At 35.2% G+C, this 20,921-nt stretch overlaps 1 protein-coding gene across 1 annotated transcript in view; it reads left to right on the top strand.

Moving 5' to 3' along the window:
- NETO1 (neuropilin and tolloid like 1) overlaps window positions 1-20,921 on the top strand; it is a 63,695-nt gene that overhangs the window by 1,419 nt on the left and 41,355 nt on the right. The window contains exons 2-4 of the mRNA XM_086894008.1: window positions 3,334-3,387; window positions 4,947-5,084; window positions 13,118-13,366. Of these exons, the coding sequence (XP_086750134.1) occupies window positions 3,334-3,387; window positions 4,947-5,084; window positions 13,118-13,366 (441 nt within the window). The remainder of the gene's footprint in view (window positions 1-3,333; window positions 3,388-4,946; window positions 5,085-13,117; window positions 13,367-20,921) is intronic.

Genomic DNA, 20,921 nt, shown 5'->3' with positions numbered 1-20,921 from the left:
GGGGCTGGAGGCTTTCACCTGGGCGAGACGCGTCTGGTGGCTTTTGCCACGCCGGGAGAGAGCAGAGGGGAGCTGCCCCCGCCGTCGGCGGAGGTGCCGTGGGGCCCCGGCCGTGGCTCGAAGCCAGGCTGAGGGGGCGCGGGGCAGCGGCGGGGGCGGCCACACCGGGCACGGATCCCGGAGAGCTGCGGGGCGGGGGCGGCGCCTTCGGCTGAAATCCACCGGGATTAGCAAGGAGACACCGAAATATATCACCTACTCCTCCGAGACCTTAGGGGCCTCAAGCTGAGCGGTGGGACCCCCCTCTCCTGCCTCCGTTTTGCAGAGGGTCCCTGCTCTAAAGGGGCTTGACCGGCCACAGTTCCTCCCAGCACTTCTCTGTGCGCCCACACCTGTACAATAGCGCTATGGCCAGGTATTGCTTGTCCAACAACTCTTCGCTAGGCTAAGCCACATCTGTGCCAAATCACAGCCTCCTAAAAGCCTGGCCAAGAGATAAATCACTTAATGTACAGCTTGTAATGAAAAAATGTACAGATCCAAAAAAGATGGAAAGATGCGTAATCAAAGTGGCACTAGAAAGCACGATTATTACACCCGTGATTAGGAGGGAAAGGGGGAGGAGGAAGACAGTGAGAGTGCAACAAGAAATTTTGTGGAAACTTCTTTAAAATAATTCCCAGACTGGGATAATCACAATATTGTCGCTCTGCTGCCAACACTTCCCAAGTGACAATTTTCAATGAGTGAAGATTCCACGGTTCCTCTTTGGGGTCTTGTTTTCTTCCCCCTCTCTGAAAAGCAGTGTTCTTTTTCTGTGGCTTGAGAAAGAAAAAAGCACGAGAAATTCAAACCTGAAATTGGGCATCAGGGGTGCATTTGTGCAGAGGGATCATAGAATAAAATGGTCTGCCTTGTCTGCTTAAATAAAATGTATTTGTGTTGGCTTTTCCCAAGAAGACCACAATTTTAATTACTTTCTGGCAACTTGCATGTTTTGGTGCTGCTGTTAATAACACTAAATCAAGAGTCTTTTTCTTTTTTTTTTTCTTTTTTTAATATGGGAGAAGTGTTTCACTTTATCCAAATGTTAGATATTACATGTCCAGAATAAAACCAAAAGCCCAAAACACTTAGTTTCTTAGTCTCTGCTTGTCTATTAAACTCTATTATCAAGATTATTTTGACTGTTTATTAATAACAAACACTGATACAATGACATGTAAGTATAGCTCTGTGCTCTGGGAAAACAGCTCTGTGATTTGGAAACCTCTTTTCTAGCAGTTACAGCTGGAATTGAAATAACCTGTGTTTTTTTGTCATCTTGCTAATAATATATTGTGACTTGGACCAACTCTTTACTTCTCTGAACTCCACTTTTTTCCATATAGAAAATTAGGGGAGACCTAATAGATAGTCACTTGAAAAGAACCTGTAAGACTCTTATATGAATTGTTGTTAATTGCCTAAAAAGAAACACTTCTCACATGGAGTTTGTTTGGTTATCATGCTTCATTATTCTAGCTTCCACAAATTTGTGGAACACCGGCAGCTGCTCCATATTTGAACACCAATCCACTTTAGACTATAAAGAAATTAGGTGTAGGCTGGTGAAGATTACAGGCATAGATGCATTATGATACCTGCATGAAACACAGCTAAAGTAAACAAGTAACTCAGTAAAGAGGTGATTCCTGCCTTGACTTTGGATTTTGACACAGTCATCAGGCAGAGTCCCAGCTAGCATGTATTTCCAGAACTCATCCCTCAGGAGAATAAGGGCATGAACGACTAGGTAGCATTCAGATCTGAGCAGAAGGTGTAGTGTTCTCACTGAATGCCCATGATACGCAAGAGTTTCAACTATCAGTGCTGCCAACATCTGTCTCTAGGGGCTGTGTGAGCCTGACCAAGAAATAGTGAATTTGCTGCCAAGCCTTCATTTTCCCAGAATTTCAATCTTACCCTGCTTAACAGGGAAGTCATCATCCATGCCTCACACTCTCTGTCACACGGGAAAGGCCAAAGACATAGAAATAGGGATTCTCAATAGCCATCAGAATGCTGGAAATATGGAGACTGGCTTCCTCTGGGGTGAAATTTACACACAAATTGCAATAAAAAAGGTGAAAATGTCGAAAGCCCCCTCTCAGAAAGGCTCATAGTTACTAGCCCATGGCAGCTTTTGGTGTCCCTTGGAGAAAATAAGAAAATATATATACCATTCAATTACCTTTATTAATTGATCAGTTCCTCATCATAGTCATCAACAAATGGTAGCTGACTGATCCAAAATGCTGTGAATAAGCACGCAGCTTTATTTCCACCTTAAGGTCAGTGCAGCCTGGGCACTGTGTTTGGGCCTAATGCCAAACTAGCTGGGGCAAAGCCCTAAGCACTCCAAGAACTGATGGATCTGTTCTCTTCTGCTCTTGCTATTCCACTTTCTCTGATAGCCAAAGATATGAGTAATGACAAGAAAATCATTGTGTGATTTCTTCATCAGGTAGCTAGCTAGTCACTTTGATCTTCCAAATTAGTCCCATTATGACTGTACTAAAGCTTTGCCCCTTAGCTTTTTCTAGTCAAACTGTTATATTTGGAAGTTCCCAGAAACCCAGTAATTATCTCCAGGTCAAAGTCCATTTCAGAAAGGTTGCATTTGTTTCTAAGAGGCACAGTTGTCCTATCATGGTTGGAGAGAGTAGATACCTGTTTGTAAAATGGGCTGCAGATTCACTGCACCAAAAAAGCAACACCCTCTAGACAATTCCAACTAGATTAATGAGATTGTTAAGCACACACAATAATTTACTTCACTAGAGATTTGCAAATGCTTTGATGGATGTGAAGAACCCAACCCCTCACTTCTTTCCTACTCCCAGTACTCATTTTCAAATTTTATTATGCCATAGTGAGAGACATTAGTATATACAGTGGCACTGAAATTTAGGCTCCCTTTGTTAAAAGCAGCCACTTTTCTGTTACTGACACAAAATATTATTATATAAATATGTATTGGTAAAAATGTTTTTCTCTAATATTAAAGAAAAAGGAAAAAAAAAAGGATGAGAACATCAGTGCCTGTGGATTTTGTTCTAACCCAAAAGATCTCCTCTTTATTTGCATACATTTGCTAAGATAAGTACTTACAAGAACAGGCCATGTAGAAATTTATTTATACAATATGTACAATTAAAAAATGCAAGTAAACATGAAACTTTTTCTTTACAGTAATCCTATTTCATTTGTTTCTTGTGTGAAATATGAGTACAAGTGATTTGATTTCAGAAACTATCACTCTGTGGTATTTAATGCATATTTCTCTTTCAGTTGTAGCAAGTCTAATCATCCTACATTTGTCTGGGGCCACCAAAAAAGGAACAGGTAAGTAAACTTCAGATATTTTTTGTCAGATAATTTATTAGAGAGCAAAATATGGATTTGAGTTTTTAGTTTAGTTTTTGAAATTTTAGTAGCTCATTTACTTCTAGTGCCTGCCCTTTGTCCATTTTTTTTTTGAGTATTCACATGCCTGTATACACAAAAGTCCAGGGGTGCTCATCAGGCTCAGGCTGACTCTAAAGACTATAAAAAACTCCCACTTTCAAATTGGGAAGTCCAGTTTGGGCACTTACCTACACTTAAAATCTTTACTTCTTGTTGAAGTATAATTAAAAACCTGAAATTTGGTATCATGAGTGCATTTGTGCAGGGGGAGTATAGAGAGATTCTTGAAAGGCTTGGATACTCAGTGTGAGGAGAGCCTAGCAGGGAATGCTGCTAAGCACAGTGTGTGTCTGAACCTGTGTCTGAATGCGCAGCCCCTGCAGGCCAGAATTCATTGTAGGAAATAAGGCCCCATGTCATTCTCTGCCTGGACACAGGCCAGGGTGAAAAGGAAATGCTTGCAGAGTATAAGTCAGATCTCAGTTAATATCATCCTTGGAAGGTGCTTCCTTGATTTCCTTGATTTTCTCCTTTGATCCTAAGAGGGAGCCTCAAGCACCTTTACTCTATACAATTCTTTGATTATTAGATAGATACCTCATCCAGAGCGACACCAGTCTAGAACCTACTAACCTTCCTTTTAATAGCAGTCTAGATACATTTCCTTCTAAAGAATCTAGCTCACTTTAGCCTACTTGTCAAAGCAAGATGCTCAGGAAGGGATCTGATCTGATTTGATCCCTGATCTTCTTCAGCTTGAACTGGCCCAAACCTTTGACTCCAGTCCCTCTGCCAGATAGCAGAAAGAAATGCAAGAGATTCAGGGCTAGGAAGATAACAGATGAGAAGATCTGACTCTCCCCTTCCATGATTCACTTAGAAGAAGGAAAGTTCTGGGCTGTGATTCCTGGCCTCAGAGCTATTTATTAATTTTACAGCAAACAGTGAGATAAAAATAATGTATGAACCAGATTCCAGGAATTCCCCTGTCTACCTCAGTCCAGTGAATATAGACTAAATATGCTACAGATTTAAAACAACTGCTATATACAATCATAATTCTCTGGGTTATTTCCTTGATTTCGTGACTGATATATTCCTGTACTATGGCACGAAGCTTGCTGAAAGAGCACATGCTTGAGCTTTTTGAGATGTATGAGTGGGAAATTCATGCCTTCCAATTCTCAAGCACGTGCTTTCCCTAGAAGGTTATTATTTTAAAAGCAATGCAAATTTATTTTCCCCCAGACATCCAAACCTCTCCTCTGCTTTGAAAAAAAAAACTGTTTTGAGTAAGGATTATAAGTTTGTACCCCTAAAAAGCAGCCTTTTTTTCCCCCTAGATCCATAATCATACTCAGTCTCAACAGAGAAAAGTTTGAGGCCACTGACAGAAAAGAGGCTGTTTTATTTATCCTATTAGAGAGTTCTAAGTGTCATGTGGATGTAATAATTTGTGAGATAATTATATAATGTTTTATGTCATCATTTCACAGAAAAGCAAACTACTTCCGAAGGACAGAGACCAGTGCAGTGTGGAACTTGGACAAAATATGCAGAAGGAGGCATCTTCACTTCTCCAAATTACCCCAACAAGTATCCTCCGGACAGAGAGTGTGTCTACATTATAGAAGGTGACTGAAAGAAGAATCTTTATATTTTACCATCAGCTGTATTAAAAAAAATAATAGGTTTTATTATATTGGAAGAGTAGGTAAAGTCATGGTAGTAAATCTTTTCAAGACAAAAGATTTAGAGAGCCTCTTGATTTCTATCTTGATATAACTCATAAATTAGTTTAGGTGGTAAGTATGCATAATTCAAACAGTACCATTTGTTACAGGACATTTTGAAAATGTGTAGAACTTAAAATGCTGTAATGTGATGGAAGAAAGGATATTTTAAAATGAGTAGTAAAGGTGAACATGGGAAACAAAAATGCTTTTGACTTTCATGCAAACATTTTAACCTTAGAATCTAACTGAACCAAAGATGACAGGCTTAGCTAGGCAAAGTACAGTAAAACTCCATATAGTGAGTATTAAAATTATTTTCCATCCAGTTGTTTATAAGAAATGAAAAAACGCAACCTACAAAATAAAACTAGAAAAGAATAAATATTAGCACAAAACAGCTCTAAAACTTAGTTTTTAAAGAGTATACAATTGCAGAAAGTGATTTCGGAAAAGCTAAGGTTGTATTACAAATGATGTGGTATCTTTTCATTAGTCTTAGTACAATGGATGTTGGAGAGATTGTTGTAACAATGAATCTGTGGAAGGTAATAGAGATTAGATCCTGTCAGAGCTCAGAAAAGATGAATCAGGTACTGTACAGTAAGTCCCTGGAGTCCAAGTTCTTTTCAGGAATTGTGAATACATGTAGAATAGTGATGGTCTTCTCTCCATGCTTCATTTAGAGAAATATTAATTAATTTATGATGGAACGAGGAATTACAGAAATAATTATTTTATGACAGATGCAGACAGTACAAAGATATATTTCCAAAGATCCATAGCTGATTTAAATTTAATTAGATGTTCTAGACCCACACATGCTATGTAGTTTTAGAAAGTCAAAAGTTACAGCAAAATGACTGAATTCCACTTTGGTGCTAGATAACTTGAATGAAGTCAGAAGAGGTGTTTATAAATAATGTAGTCAAACAAACTCTTAAAATAAAATTTATGTTAGGCTGGAAATATGGTAAATATTTTAATTCTGTCATAGTTTATTTATTTGTTTAAAATAATATTTTTTTAAGAAGATAAATGTATAGGTTCAAAATGTATAACTAACTTAGCATTATTTTTACCTGGTTACACTTATGTTTCTAGATCCGGGTCTTTTTGCATATATTGATCAAATTATTTAACACAGTCCTGTGAGACTGGGAAGAAGCAAGCCTGTTTTATCTTCAAAGATCTGAAACACGGGATGTTTTATCAATAAGGTGAAATGATGTAGAAAATAACCCAACATTTTTGTAAAATGTAGTCCCATGTCTCAGGTTTTGAGATATTCTTCCTCACAGTAAGAAGGTGCTTGAAAATCCAATATTGTAAAGACTTTTGTCCTAATTATAGTAATTAAGTACTTACAAAAATATAGTTAATATGTCAAAAGATGCAAAATACACTGTTGAAATAATGTGATTTAAAACGCCTTAAAATGGAAATGCCTAAGAACAATTTAAGAAGGAAAGATTTAATCAACCAACTTCTGTGAAAAAGATTAAATTCCACCTTGACAAGTTTAGAACAATGTAGAGAGAAAAGACTAAACTCAACAGACATCTTGTTAAAATTATTGGAAAATTCAATCCTGTAAAATCTAGTTGAAAACAATTTTTTTATGGCACGGGTATTTTCTTCTGCCCACACAGCCTAATCAACAGTTTGGATTGCAGCTGGTCATTTTAAAATCCACAATGAACCATAGGCATTACACAACATTTTCAGCTTTGATCTCTCCATGTCTATTTCTGTCTTCTGAAACAATCAGAAATAGTCATGTCTGTCTGGAAAATGCCACAAAAATAAGCAGAGATATAGGAAGATGTCTGAGAGATAATATTTTTAAATGTGGCAGACTTAAAAAAAAGGCAAAAGAACAATTGAAGGCCAACAAAAACTTTTTTGTAATTAGATTAAATTATTTGTCCATATATATTCTTTTTGCTACATATAAATGACAGAAAATGATAAAGTAGTCTAGAAAGTATCAACTTTTCCCCAAATCTTTTATATTCTGTGAAAATCATTGTCATAAGACACTGATATTAAAGGATTTTTAAAAAAATTACTGACAGCAGTGTCTTTGAAATCAGATAACAATCTACAGAAATTGTAGATAATCCTGACTAATGGAGGAAATAAATATTTTAGAGTAAGACAGAAATATCTTTACATGCATTTTATTTCTATATTTATTATTGAAATTTCAATATGCTTGAACAGCTTCTGAATCCTTTTGAATGTCAAGAACCAAAATAGAGGGATTGTTGATATGGTCTATAATATCATGTCCCCATCACTATCTCCCCGTGATACTCCCTCTCAGGGAGTTCAGCATGCCAGGACTGTATATACCATACTCAAAGCTGTATGATGTGAGTATAAATACATATATGAATCACTAGGTTCTTTCCTGGCTCCTTGCATTCATTCTTTCATTTGTTTGCAATCAAACATAGCCTTAGGGCAAATTCAAACACAATTCCTGGTGACTTTAAGGGTCTTTACTGAGGACTCCAGCTTGTAGTGTGTTGTAAACATTTGAATTTCATCTCAATATTTTTTCCCTCCACATTGTAGCTCAACTTATATGTATGCAGGCCTTTTATCATGTCAAAATTACTTTGGTGAAATGAAGAAGCTGGAAAAAGTTGCCATGATCACAGACTGTGAATTTCTGAAAAGGAAGGGGATTTTTTTGGTTGCAGAGGCTTCTAAAAGTCAAAGACATAAGCAAATCAAAGAGCTGGAAGTTTCTTGGATGATTCTGCTTTTTTTCTCTCTTTTTAAAAATTTTATTTTCTTTATTTATTTTTAAAATTCTATTTTCGTAATAATTATAACCAACTCTTGGGGCAACTAGGGATTTTAAAGTCCAGGTTAATGCTTTTCTAAAAGAAATCCTTTAAGTCATCTAGAAATCATGGACTCTGTACAAAAATTGTTATGCTCTAGAGGAGGTCTCAAGTGAGGCTTGGAGGAGGTGGATACAACTCCCCAAGGAGCTTCTGATGAATCCCATCTTGCCTTTCAAAATGCAATGAGAATTTCCTCTTTTTGTTTGGGTTTTTTTCCTTTTTTTTCCCTTTCAATCTTATTTGGCATATAGAAAACATAGAAAATGAGCTGAGAAAAATTGGCCAAATTTAACCCTTATTTTGCATATTCATGATTCTAACCTGACAAAATTCACAGCTGCCCAGAACAATCACAGCAGTGACAGCAATAGCCTTTGCCAGACTGCAGAATATTTGGCATGTGTGCTACAAAAGGAAATTTGCACAGGAGATTTTGTAGGAGCAAACGCTTTTATTTGTATTAAAATATTTGGGGACTGGGATAGTCATGCTACACACACTAGAGAATTGGTTTAACAATCCTGTAAGTGAAATACCTTGTAAAATTTTAGCTACTCTTCTCCTTTTAATAATTAAGTACTTATTTATAAATATTGTTATGGGCTAATACTGCTTTATGGAGATATATCTTCTACTTTACCTACTTTATGTGGAACATAAAGAATTACCACTCATGAAGGTCTCATGTTCTCACAAAAGACCATTAAACCCTTCATGATATTTCACAGGTATTAGAAAATTGTCATCATCAAATGAAAAACCTCTGCCAAAAGTAATTTTGTATTTCCCATTCATTGTTTTGTGTTCAAAAAATTTTCGTCAAAACAATGAAAGAACCCTTTTTTCAAATGAAGATAAATCTGGTTTTCTTGTCAATAATAGCAGGATAACCAGATGGAATGAGGATTATTGAAACTATTAGTAGGGTAACAGCTCATAGAGATGGCAGTAGGTGTTGAGTTGTTTCTCATTTCCATGCAGTGTGGCAAATTGAAACAGATTTTTTCACTTAGCTTCTGCTGTCACTACACAGACTTAGAGGCTGATCAGAATTAAAACCTTAATTGAGTAGTTTTGCTGCAACAGCTCTATTGCAAGCTAGAACCCAATGACTCCTTTTCTTCATTGGAGGTAAAATCGCAACACAGCACTTGTGTAAGATTATTGGATGAAAAATATGACAAGACATGCAAGCATTAAGTGGACCTTTCCATGGTACTAAACAGCTTTTGAAGAAAGATGATTGGAAGTTAAATGTGGAAGTTGAAAGATTTGAAATCAAATCATTTTATGAGACAATATATTATTCAATATATTTCTTTTAGAGTTGACAACAACTTTTCCTGACATCGTAGCCACAGAAGAAGTTCTGAAGATGTGAGTCAGTATTATCTGTAAATTAGGATATCAGAAATAACCACTCCATTCCTCCTTCTGATTAGATGGCCAGATGTCAATCCAGTCTGGAAGATCTGCATATTCTGGATTTTTTTTTTTGTTTTATTTCTCTGTGGATACACACACACTATTATTAGTGACAATTCTGGACTTGTTCCCAGTTTATTTCTGTAAGTTTTACTGTGACCTTATTTACACACACCTTGTTACAAACGCTGTGGCACAAGATGTGTGTTTAAACAATAGCTGCTTGTTCTAACTTGTGCTTAGCAGAGAAATCCCTTTTGAAACCACTTATGCCAGAACACAAGTGTGAAATTATGTTTTACTAAAAGAAACTTAAAGTTGAGAATTTGAATTATGTGTTTATGAATTATGACCGCATGGTCATATCTAGGAAATTTTGATTAATTTTGTGTCTTATGTAGATTATTTCAAACAAAACATTTAACCATTAATATGAAGCACAAGATGAAAGACAAAGGTGCATTTTAAAGCACCTGATGAAGAGGTCACGGATGCATGTGCTGCACCCTGGAATTACACACAATTACAGAAATATGATGTGTTCCTACCAGCATGGCCAAAATGATGCCAGAACATGACTTTACATTTAAGGAGTGTGAACGGGCAGTGGTCCAGCCCTCAAACTCAATCCCCAGCCTTGTTTTATCCCCAGTGCTGCTGATGAATATTCAGTGCTCCATTCTTAAAGTGAAGTAGCTTCTACTCATAGGGCCTTCAGGGAAAAGTGGACACTCTTGAGATCTCCTTGAGCTGACGTGATTCTCTCTGATGCTCTAGCAAGATCTGAGCTTCACTAGGAATATTCTCATCTTGACTTTTTTTAAAAATAACAACAACAAAAAAATTAAAAAAATAAATTCAGAATAGTGCTTATAGCAAACTATAGCTATATTCTGGTCATAAAACTGGTTGGCAATGTGAGATTCAGAAAGCTACATGGAGATTATGGTTGTGGAAATTTTGCCTTTTCTCAGGTCACGCATTCATTCACCCAGTCAGTAGTTCTCATGTGTAACTCTGCCTGATTCTTATTTATCCACAATCTTTCCTTTTACTTTAGAGCCTCCTATACTAAGCCCATTGTTGGCTCTAGGGCTTCTTTTCAACACCAAAAATCATATCAAATGACTGAACTCTGAAGGAACCTCGTGGCAATTTTTAACATGATACACGAGTCTTGGATACAGAGAAGACCTGTTAAGGGTTTAACTACAGGCCAGCACTTGTAACCCTCTTCTTGGTATGAAATAAGGCAGTGGAAAAGAAAGCTTCTAAAGGATAAATATGTTATGATATGGCATAAGCCATTTTTGAAGCAATCACTTTGTGGCTGTGGGAAGCACAGCAGTCATGCACTGCCCTGTGCTGCTGTATGTCACTAACAGTTGGAGTAGTTGGAGAATCAATCTTCATATCTAGTTTGTAAAATTAAAACATAATCATAAACCTCTAGGCAGGTTAATGGCATAGCATCAGAGTCATGAATGTATAAGATTTTCAAGCCATGATGAGAGTTCTTAAGATTACCTAAAGTGTTGTCAAGATAGAGTTTCTGATACCTGGCTGCAGTTCTTAGGTGAGTGCTGGACAGTCCTCAACAAATCTCCTTAAATGGAATAAGAGCATGAAGAATATGATCCCAAGTTGAAAGTTGTTGATGGATCTCTTCTGTCCTAGTATGGTTTAGCTGAGTTTAAATCAATAATTTTTATAAAAGTGTAAAGTCAAGGCTATAAACATCTGAATAAAATTAATCAATGATGTCTTCCAGGTATTTAATCTTTTACTATAATCTAAAAAGATTTACTTTGGTCTTCAAACCTCACCAAGGATAACATCATTATGATGTCCTTTACAGGCTTTATTATCTGACTTCACTTTTGTAAACTTTTTTGTACTTTCCAAGTGATTTCTTTTCCATAGACTGTGAATTTGGTGCAATTATATGTAAACCATGTAGGTCTTTGATTTTTCAATTGAATTTGTATGGGCAAAAAGATTGCAAATTTCCTGTAAACTGGTATAAATAATGCCTGAATGTGAATTTCTTTAAACTGAGAACAGCAGAAAATGTTTCTTTCTTATGTTAAATGCTTCAGTAAATATCAATCAACCAAATATATTAATGTTGAAGTAGAGCTGTTAAATTATCATTTTTTCAAATAAGGCATTTTATTAACTTACTTCTTAAATGCTTCTTATAAAATGAGGCTGTATTTGTTGACATGAAGTAGTTGTAAAAGGGATCTGACTATATGGTCTTATGTAAAGATTTCAAAATTTACCTAAAATCTTCTTACTCAGTTGATTTTATAATAGTTTCTCTTCTTATGTGAGCAATGAGTTCATACCAAAAGCTTAATTTTAAAATGTTTCAGAAACCAAACAAGGTCACACTTGTTCTGGTTCTGGTCACACTGACAGTTTTCTTATTACTCTTGAGGAAAGAAATGCAGAGATACTGAGTCCTGGAGTGGCAGCAGTTTCCATGCTAAGCAGTTTCCATGCTAAAAACTCGGCATGGAGCTTGATCTTGTCTATTTTCATGTGAAAAGAATGTTAACTTGGCAAAGCTCATGGTAATACAAACCTCTTTTGGTATGTGTAAAGTGTAGGACATGATCCCATGAGAGGCACTGTGGGCAATGACACAACAAATCCTCGTAGCAGAAAGCTTTGTCAGCAAAAGGCTCCGATGCACCAAGCTCTAGACATGAAGGCACTGAGTTTTTGCTATGGTCAGGATTAAGTGTAGAAAACAGTGAGCCTCTAGGAGATTGCCTCTGATAAAATGTATTGATCAAACCATGGTATTTTTCCTCCTTTAAAGAAAATTCTGTATTTCTACCAGTTACTTTTATTTCCTTTATACGGGATATGCCAGGAAATACCTGTTTTAGAAATTGTTCCGACTCTGTAAACTTATACCTATCATTAAAGATGGAATTTTAAAAAAAAAATTAATTAAGTGGCCACTATGAAGATCCTTCAAGATTTTCAGTATATCATTTGTTCTTCAATTATCATCCTTATCTAGTTCTTTCTTAAGTGAAAATTCACTTCATTTGTTTTTATGTTTCCAATGAGAAATAATTCAGAGTATAAGCAATTACACTCCATTTTGTCAGCAAAATTTTTGACTGCAATACATATAGGAATATAATCTGTCCTTACTGTAGCACTACTTTAGTAAGTAAGGATAGATTATATTCCTATATGATATACAGATCAGCATTTTTTCCATCATCTTTGTCAGTACTAGCACTTTTTAAATATAAAAAACCCATTCTGATTAACACCCCTCCCCCCAAGTATAAGAGAAAAAATATTTTTCTAAGTATGTAGGATTCTTAGAAACATTTCATGTTTTAAGAAATTGTTCCTGTGTACATTTTTCTCTTCATCATAGATATCTCTCTTAGCTTTACTAAACAGTGCTGTCAAGAATATTTTTTTTAAAGAAGAACAGTAGACAAACTGACAGTGTGAAATCGATAAAAAATACAGATGTCCTAATTTTCAAACAAGATTTTAAACAAAATTTTAAGATTCATAAAAAATAGATATATTTTATTTTCTTGAGTTTTGTTTTAGTTTTGGAGAGTCTTGGGTTAGAAAATAGTAAGATAATTTTCTTTTTGTCTCTAGCTGCTCCTAGACAATGCATTGAACTACACTTTGATGAAAAATATTCCATAGAGCCTTCTTGGGAGTGTAAATTTGACCACATTGAAGTACGAGATGGACCTTTTGGCTTTTCCCCAATCCTTGGACGTTTCTGTGGACAGCAAAATCCACCTATGATAAAATCCAGTGGCAGATTCCTGTGGATTAAATTTTTTGCTGACGCTGAACTGGAATCTATTGGGTTTTCTGCTCGGTATAATTTCACACCAGGTAAGTACAAACCATCTCATTTTTAATAGCAAAAGCTTATCATTGTAACTTTTCTAATGATGTATAATCTTGCTGTTGAATAATATCTTTAGTTGGGGCTTAGTTTATTTTCAAGGAAGGTGTTAATAGATAGAAAATTGATAAAAGTCATATATATCTTTTGCATAACAACTAAGGCTCATTCAAGGGAAAGATTTTCAGATTCTGTACTTTTTTAAAGTATTATTTTCAAGTGAATTCTATTACAGAAAGTAATTCAAAATGTTTCATGTGAAGTTTAGTGTTTTATGCTTGACTGTTATGCTGTACAGCTTTTCTTTCAAAAAGATCATTGATAAAGTATTCTAATAAAAAAATGTAATTATCTCAGAAAATTCCATCATTGCTTTTCCACTTCACCAGTCATTTCCCTAGCTGAGGAGTGGAATAGTTCTCCTTCCTCAATAAAGAAAACTATTATAAGTACTACCAGAGGATGTATGATTTTCAAATAATAACATATATTAAATATTTTTCTAAAAAGGCTGTAAATCTTAATTGCAATAGTACAAGTATTCCTTGTCGCTGTTTAATTCATGTAAGTAAAACCAAATTCATAGTCATACTTTCCATTAATTCCTCTGCTCCACCACTTATTAACAAAAGATTGCTGATTTTAAGTTTCCTCTTTGGCTGCAGCTCCACTATACTGCACTGCAACTGCACTGCTGGATGTGACGTAGTTCTGTGACTTCTTATGTATTGAGTGATGAGTCATGCTTTAATATAGCTCACTCTAAAGCACTGTAATTATTATGTAATTTTGTCAATTATGTCACTATTTTTTCAGCTAAATTGTTGTATTAGGTTGAACAATATTCTCTAGGATACTGCCTAAAATTAGCAGACCCAAAAATCTTCCTTAATTATTCCAGTAGCATCTTAGAAGCTGGCAGGTCTACATGCTCTGTGTTCTTCTTTCTGGTTTTCTTTCATTAATTCAAGGAAAATACTTATAAAAAAACCCAGTATATTTAAATTTTCTTTCAAGTCAAGGATACTGTTTTGCTGTGTCTAAACATACATAGGACTTTCAAACAGCAGAAGAAGAGGGAATTTCTGTAGAAAATTATCTGACAGACAGGTATATATGTGTATATAAATATATATATATATATCTGCTGTAAATTCAAAGACAATGGACAAAATATTGTTATAAACTTGCATATTCACTCTGAAAAGTGAGTTTATCTCTCATTTGCCATGGGTTTGTGGGCTTTTGCAATTTCCTCACCCTGCACAATGGCTTCTTTGCTTTAGATTTCTTTACCTTTCTTTTTTCCAAAGGGCTGTGCATTATGGTTGAACAGAAATTCATAGCACAATCTGCAACTTAGTCTGTCTAAAAAATTCTCAAGTGAAAGACAATTTCATGGATCATGTTTTATCCTCATTCCTTTTCTACTGATGTAAGGAGAATTTCTACATGAAGATCAATGTTCATAAGTTGGTAGAGCAGCATAAATTATTATAGACTTCAGATGGAATAGCTATATACTTTTTCTCCCTTGTTTTTTTCTTTTTTTCCCCTCCATATATTTCAATAGAAAGCTCTGCAAGTTGTAGAGAGTTTCTAGGAATACTGGTCAAAATGAGAATGTGATTAATCTGACAAGTCCCAAACAGCACTTCTGCCTCCTTGATCACTAATAAGAGGAAGCACTTCACGTTCCACATCATTACTTGGACAGTCTTTTATTATGCAAACATGGATAAGCATGACATTTTGAGATCTATTGTCCATTTGTGTGCACTGGGAGGGGTTCCTGCCAACCCATAAAACAGAATGATGTCCTCCAAGACAGTAAAGAGAGTATGAGAGAGTAACTCAGAGAGGACTCTACTTCAGGGTATAACAGAGTAGCATAGAAAAGACTCCAATACAGAAATTATCACCTAAACCACCTAGAACCAGCATAGGTAGTGACAACTTAAAAAATGAAATTATGTACAATGGAGAGATCAGAATAAAATTTTCAGCTAACCTCTCTTTAAAGAGGTTGAAGAAAATGATCCAAAGCAAAAACTTATTTGGAAACTATTGCTGTCTCAAGCTGCTGAATGCTCAGGGTTTTTGTTGCCACTCATCTCACTTGTCAAAAACTGGACACTCTTCCTAACCACAGCCTGCAGAGGAGGCTTTCTTCATCCAGAGACAAGGTCAACACAGCTATTTCTCGAGTATCAGCAATCTTTGAAGGTCCCCACCTACTCCTGATGTGTCTCTCATGTGTCTCTTTTGCATATGAGATCTTTATGGAGGATAGAGATGTGATGTTAAATGTATGGGTGTGTGCCAAGATTTAAAAAATAAAAAGGAAATTTGGATAAATTGAAGCTGCAATCATTTATTGTTATTTGGATGGTACCTGGAGAAACCGAAAAAGAAATCATTTACTATGTCTTCAGGGTGTATAAAAACAGCTAGCTGGATGAAGTTGGAAAAAAAGATCAATTAGGGTATAATGAAAAATGCTGCAATGAAGATCTATTAGTCTGTGCAAATGGAAAGAGTCCCACACCTAAGGCATTTTAAATCTAGTTTGGACTAAGCCCTAAAGAAAGAAATTATATAGAAAAATCCTAAAGGATAGACTAATGATTTGCAATTACTACAACTTTTCTGTTCAATAATGTCTTGAGCCCTTGGTATTGAAATGGCTGGAAATCCATCTGCAAAGGCAAAAGTAGGGACAACAGCTTCTGAAACAAATGCAACTCCTTTGTCATACATTCTTTTGCTTTTTAATAAACCTTTGCTCAGTGGTTTGTTCAGTTCTCTAAAAGGTGAGATCTTGCAGAAGAAAAAGCTGTAACAACAAAATCAGAGCTACACACCCAGAAACTGGTAAAACTGCTGAAAGTTTTGCAAAAGAAGTTCATTATAAAGAGAATAATTTAGGCTTTCATTTTTGCCATTTCCAAATTTTTTTGTTAAGCAACACGTGGATTAATGAAGTATGATGTATGGTATAATAGACTATTTTCAATGTCAAAACTCTGAGCTAAGGGAAAAGGTATTCACCTTTTGCATTATTACAGCTAATATCAGTAATAACCAAATGCATTTTGATGTAAATTTTCAATAATTTTGCATACATGAGAGTTTATAAACAAATAAAACTTCTTTACTTTTTATATACTGTTTTGATTTTATTTTTTATTTTAAAATTCTGATTAACTGTGTTCGTTTCAAAATGGAACTATCTGAACCTATTGAACCTTCATAAATGCATACAAACACTTTTGTTGGGTTGTTTCTTTATAAGGAAATTGGATGTATGAGAGAAATACATATCAAGCTACAATATTTTCAGGTTCCTCTGGTTAATTTTGAAATACAATTTTGATTGTCTAGGGAAAAACCCATGACACATGTCAAAGGATAATTCATCCTTGCTCTTATTTTGTCATTCTTTGGGCCACTGAAATTTCATTTCATAGCTCTGGGTCCTTTGACTCAATCTATTACACTCATTTTTCCTAAAAAGTTTTGTCTCAATACCATCTTCCCAAATGGTGTTGAATCACTGTTTTGTGTAGAAAAATTCAAGTACTACTTCAAATTATGGACAACTCTTCTTTAAAAAGAGTCATTTGTTTTTAGCAGACAAGGATTCAGGCAGAGAGAGGCTGTGTTTATCTGAGCTTTCTTGCTCAGCTAGAATAATCAGATTTCTGTTTATCCTGGTCCCTGATTTTGCAGGACAGTGGCTTAAGATAGCACATCATTACTTTCAGTTCCTTCACTCAGTAGAAGCCATCTGTGTTTTTATTTAGCCTCATTAATATAAACGTCAGTCAGTAATGTTTTTTATTCAACTGCTTGATAATGGAAAAGAGAAAAAGATTCATACTCTTGTGTCCCAAAAAGTGGAATATGAAACACTTTCTAACCTGAGTAACAGTACTTTTACATTCCCATTAGAGTGAATGTTAGAGTAATAAATAATTATTTTAACTATCTTGAGGGAAAAAAATAAAAAACAACCCAAATTCTTCCTCGTTGGGGAATTTGCATATTTTAGAACTCATGAAAAATTTAATGTGAATTTATTAAATTCAATCACACTTCTAAGAAACTTAGATAAAATATTATCAAATCATTTGCCACCTACTGTCCAAGTTCTGCCTTGAATGTATTTAACTAAGGGATATTTCCCAGGCATCTGGGAAAGCTGAATATCCATGTGACCTAGCTCACTTGTACTTTTTTGTTATCTCTTCTGAGTCTAGTCTGATTACTTCTAATTCAGTGTCAGCAATGGCAATCACTTTTTAGCAACTTGAAATCCAGTTAAGATTTTTGAGAATCAACAAACAATGTCAGAGCCATTCAACTTTTAATAAGACGATGTTTTTCCTTTGGGATCAGAGATGGTTTGGAAGTATGAGGAATTACTCATTATAACTTCATTTAAACTTTTGAGAGAGAACCAAAAAAACCCCAGAAAGTGTGAATCTGTTTTTTTTCTTGAGATATAACCCCCCCCAGAACTTCAAATTTCTATAAGCAGCTTCCTGGAGTTATGAACTTTTATTGTGTTCATGCAAGTACACTTCATAAAAGCCAGGCACTTCACTGCTGTTTACAAGGCATTAGGGCATCTGGTCTTGGGAAAAGGGAAGGAATTCTCTCAAGTAGGATGATGCATTACATTGAAAATCATGATCACAGGTTTATATTAAATTTCAAGTGAAAAATAATGCCTGATGTGGAGAAAATTAGTATCTAAGAGGTCCCGTGGGGTTCTCAGACCCCATATTATGTCTTGCTATCACATAGTTATATGTTTCTTTTGACAATACCCAAAAGGCAAATACCGAATTTCCTAGTTGAGAAATCCCTGTGTGCTAGGGGCAACATTACCAACAGAAGAAAGCTGAACACTTAAGTCCCTACTCTGTTGAACTTGGATGTAAAAACAAGAACAGGAGAAATATAAGACACAGTTTTAAGTATTTTTAGTACTGGAGTAAAGAAAAATGAAAACTTAACTAGTGACACCTACTGCTTCCCCTGCCATCAGTACTACCCCTATTCTCTACAAAAATCCCTTCCCTGCATTCTATCCATAATCAACTACACATGGACTTCTAGAGAAGGTTTAGTAGGATATTCTACAGCAGTACAGTTACATATAATTCTATTCCACCTCCACAGGAAACACATTTCTTCATTTGTGGGTGACCTCTCCAATAATGGTGATTATGATGTTGCAATGATAAATATTCTCTTCAGAGTAGTCTCACTTCTCTGACAAAAAGTCTGTGTTTTCAGAGTAGCTGTGAGGGGTCTTTAGGAAGCTTAGATATACATTAAAAATTACTCCTAGAAAACCAACATTTTTAGATTAAGCTGCATTTTTACAATACCATTGTCGTCTATAAATAGTTTATATTATTACTTGTTACAAAACAATTAAATCTAAATCTTAGAGGCAGCAAAGGATTTTCCTTAAATATGGTCTTTTTCTTATCCTCTTTTCCCTAAGGATAAACTTTTGTCTTTATGTAAATACTATGCTGAGTTATCTTAACCTCAAGTCTGATATCAAGTGATTACCCTTTGCTTTAAACACTTATAAAATGAGGAAATAACCAGTGTGCCCTGGACATTTGTTTTTGTTATTAATTCTTAATTTCTCTGTAACATTTGTGAAGCACTTGGAAATGGCAGATCAGGGAGGATAATATGGAATTTGTGCTGAACAGAAAGCCTGGGTACTTGTCTTCCACAAGTGTTTAAAAACATCTTATTTACAATGAGAATTTTCACTACCCACATTCAGAACAGCACCTCCAAAACCTGTTGTTGTGTTACTTGGTGGTTCCCGTTCAAACATTATAGCACTTACTTCTTCAGGGGAAAAATTGTCTCATATGTAATGAATAAGGACTTTTTGATTACTCTTCAAAGGTTTTCTGGGTCATCTGATTTTCCCATCTGGCAGGTTTTCTAATAGCTCATATTGGGATGCACTCCTAGGTGGCTGAGTTGTGGTCTCATCCTGACAGCACTGTTGTTGTGTATAGTAGTTTCTCTTAAGGAGTTTGGAAATGTGGATATCTGGAGAGATTCTGCTGACATTGAAGCAATTATTTTTCTTCAATAATACTTTTCTTAAGCTGATCAATTTTAATCTTCATACATTGTATCTACATGTTTATAAGGTGTTACTGGTATAGGAAATAAATATTAGCAATCGACCCAGTGCTTTTGTCTAATTAGTCTGACTGTGTCCCATCTGTTAGGCAGAAAAAAGTAGTTTTTAGTTTAGCCATTCTGTTGTGACAGGTTTGACTCTTTAGCTGTTAGTATATGTTAGGTAAACCTATGTTTATATCATTTCTTTTCAGTCATCTTTTTGCATAGGTTCAAGTAACTGTGCTTGGAGATTGTTTTTGTTATTGTCTAATTTATTTAGTGAAGTATTTCTCAATTTAACAGCAACAAATAATGATCTTTATTGAGATATTTACCTTTCCTTAATAGATTTTTTACTCTTTGTATAGTGCTTCTAGCTAATTCTAGATTATATGCTATAATTGCATATAAGAAATATGCACAAACTGTGGTTAGAAGTCACTCAGCTCCCTGTAACTAATCAACAGGGTTCTTGCCCAGTAATTAGTAGCTTTGCAAACTTAAGTCCTTGCAGAACTGAGTCATGTTTCTGTTTCTAGAACTGAATATTTTTACAGCATGTAATGTTTAGTAAATGATGAAATGTGTCAGAGAAGAAGTAAAACCTCTGTCACCATTTGTTATGTACACTCATCTATTGTCTAGCTTTGGTTCATTTTCTAGGGACAGTACTCATTTTGTAAAGAGGACAATCCAGAGAATCTCTTTTGCTTACCAGTACTGAGGTGAATGTTATTGAATATTATTTGCATATTTGCAGTTCTAGTAGGTGTCTGTTGTCATCTCAATATATATTTTGTCATATTGATGGCTGAGACCTATCTTGATTTGTTTACTGTCTTGTTGAGTAATGCAGACTATGTAGTACTTTCATTTCAGATGTCACACTTGAGTTTTTTGATGGTCAGATCTCAAAATAAGACCATGTTTCTATCAACTTTGACAAAAATTTTGTTCCAAGTATTTTGTAAATGAAGTTAGCTTGCCCATTAGAGCATCTATGCCTTTGATCCATCTTTTTTTTTCCTATTATGTGCTAAGATATCAAAGAGCCAGCAGTTTTTAATATTATACTGCTGTCATGGGGTAGGGAAGTACCATCATGTAAAGCCTTTTTCATGTGAGAAACAGATTATACAGTGATTTCTGTGAGAAGTAGGTGTTGTCTCTATGTCTAAATCTGGCCAATATATCTATTGCTAGACACAAAACTCCTGGAAAATCAAGACTGTGAATCAAGATTATGAACACCCTGACTTAGTCCTATTTGTTTTTTCCTTTTTTTTCACTTTCTCCTCTCTCTGTGTACCGTTGTAGCCTATCTCAAGCTTCTGACAACTTCCTTTTTACCATATATACTTTTATCTT

This window comes from Cyanistes caeruleus, chromosome 1 (genome assembly GCF_971803275.1).
Source record: "Cyanistes caeruleus chromosome 1, bCyaCae1.hap1.1, whole genome shotgun sequence".
Classification (NCBI taxonomy): domain Eukaryota; kingdom Metazoa; phylum Chordata; class Aves; order Passeriformes; family Paridae; genus Cyanistes; species Cyanistes caeruleus.
This window is presented reverse-complemented; position numbering and strand designations above follow the sequence as displayed.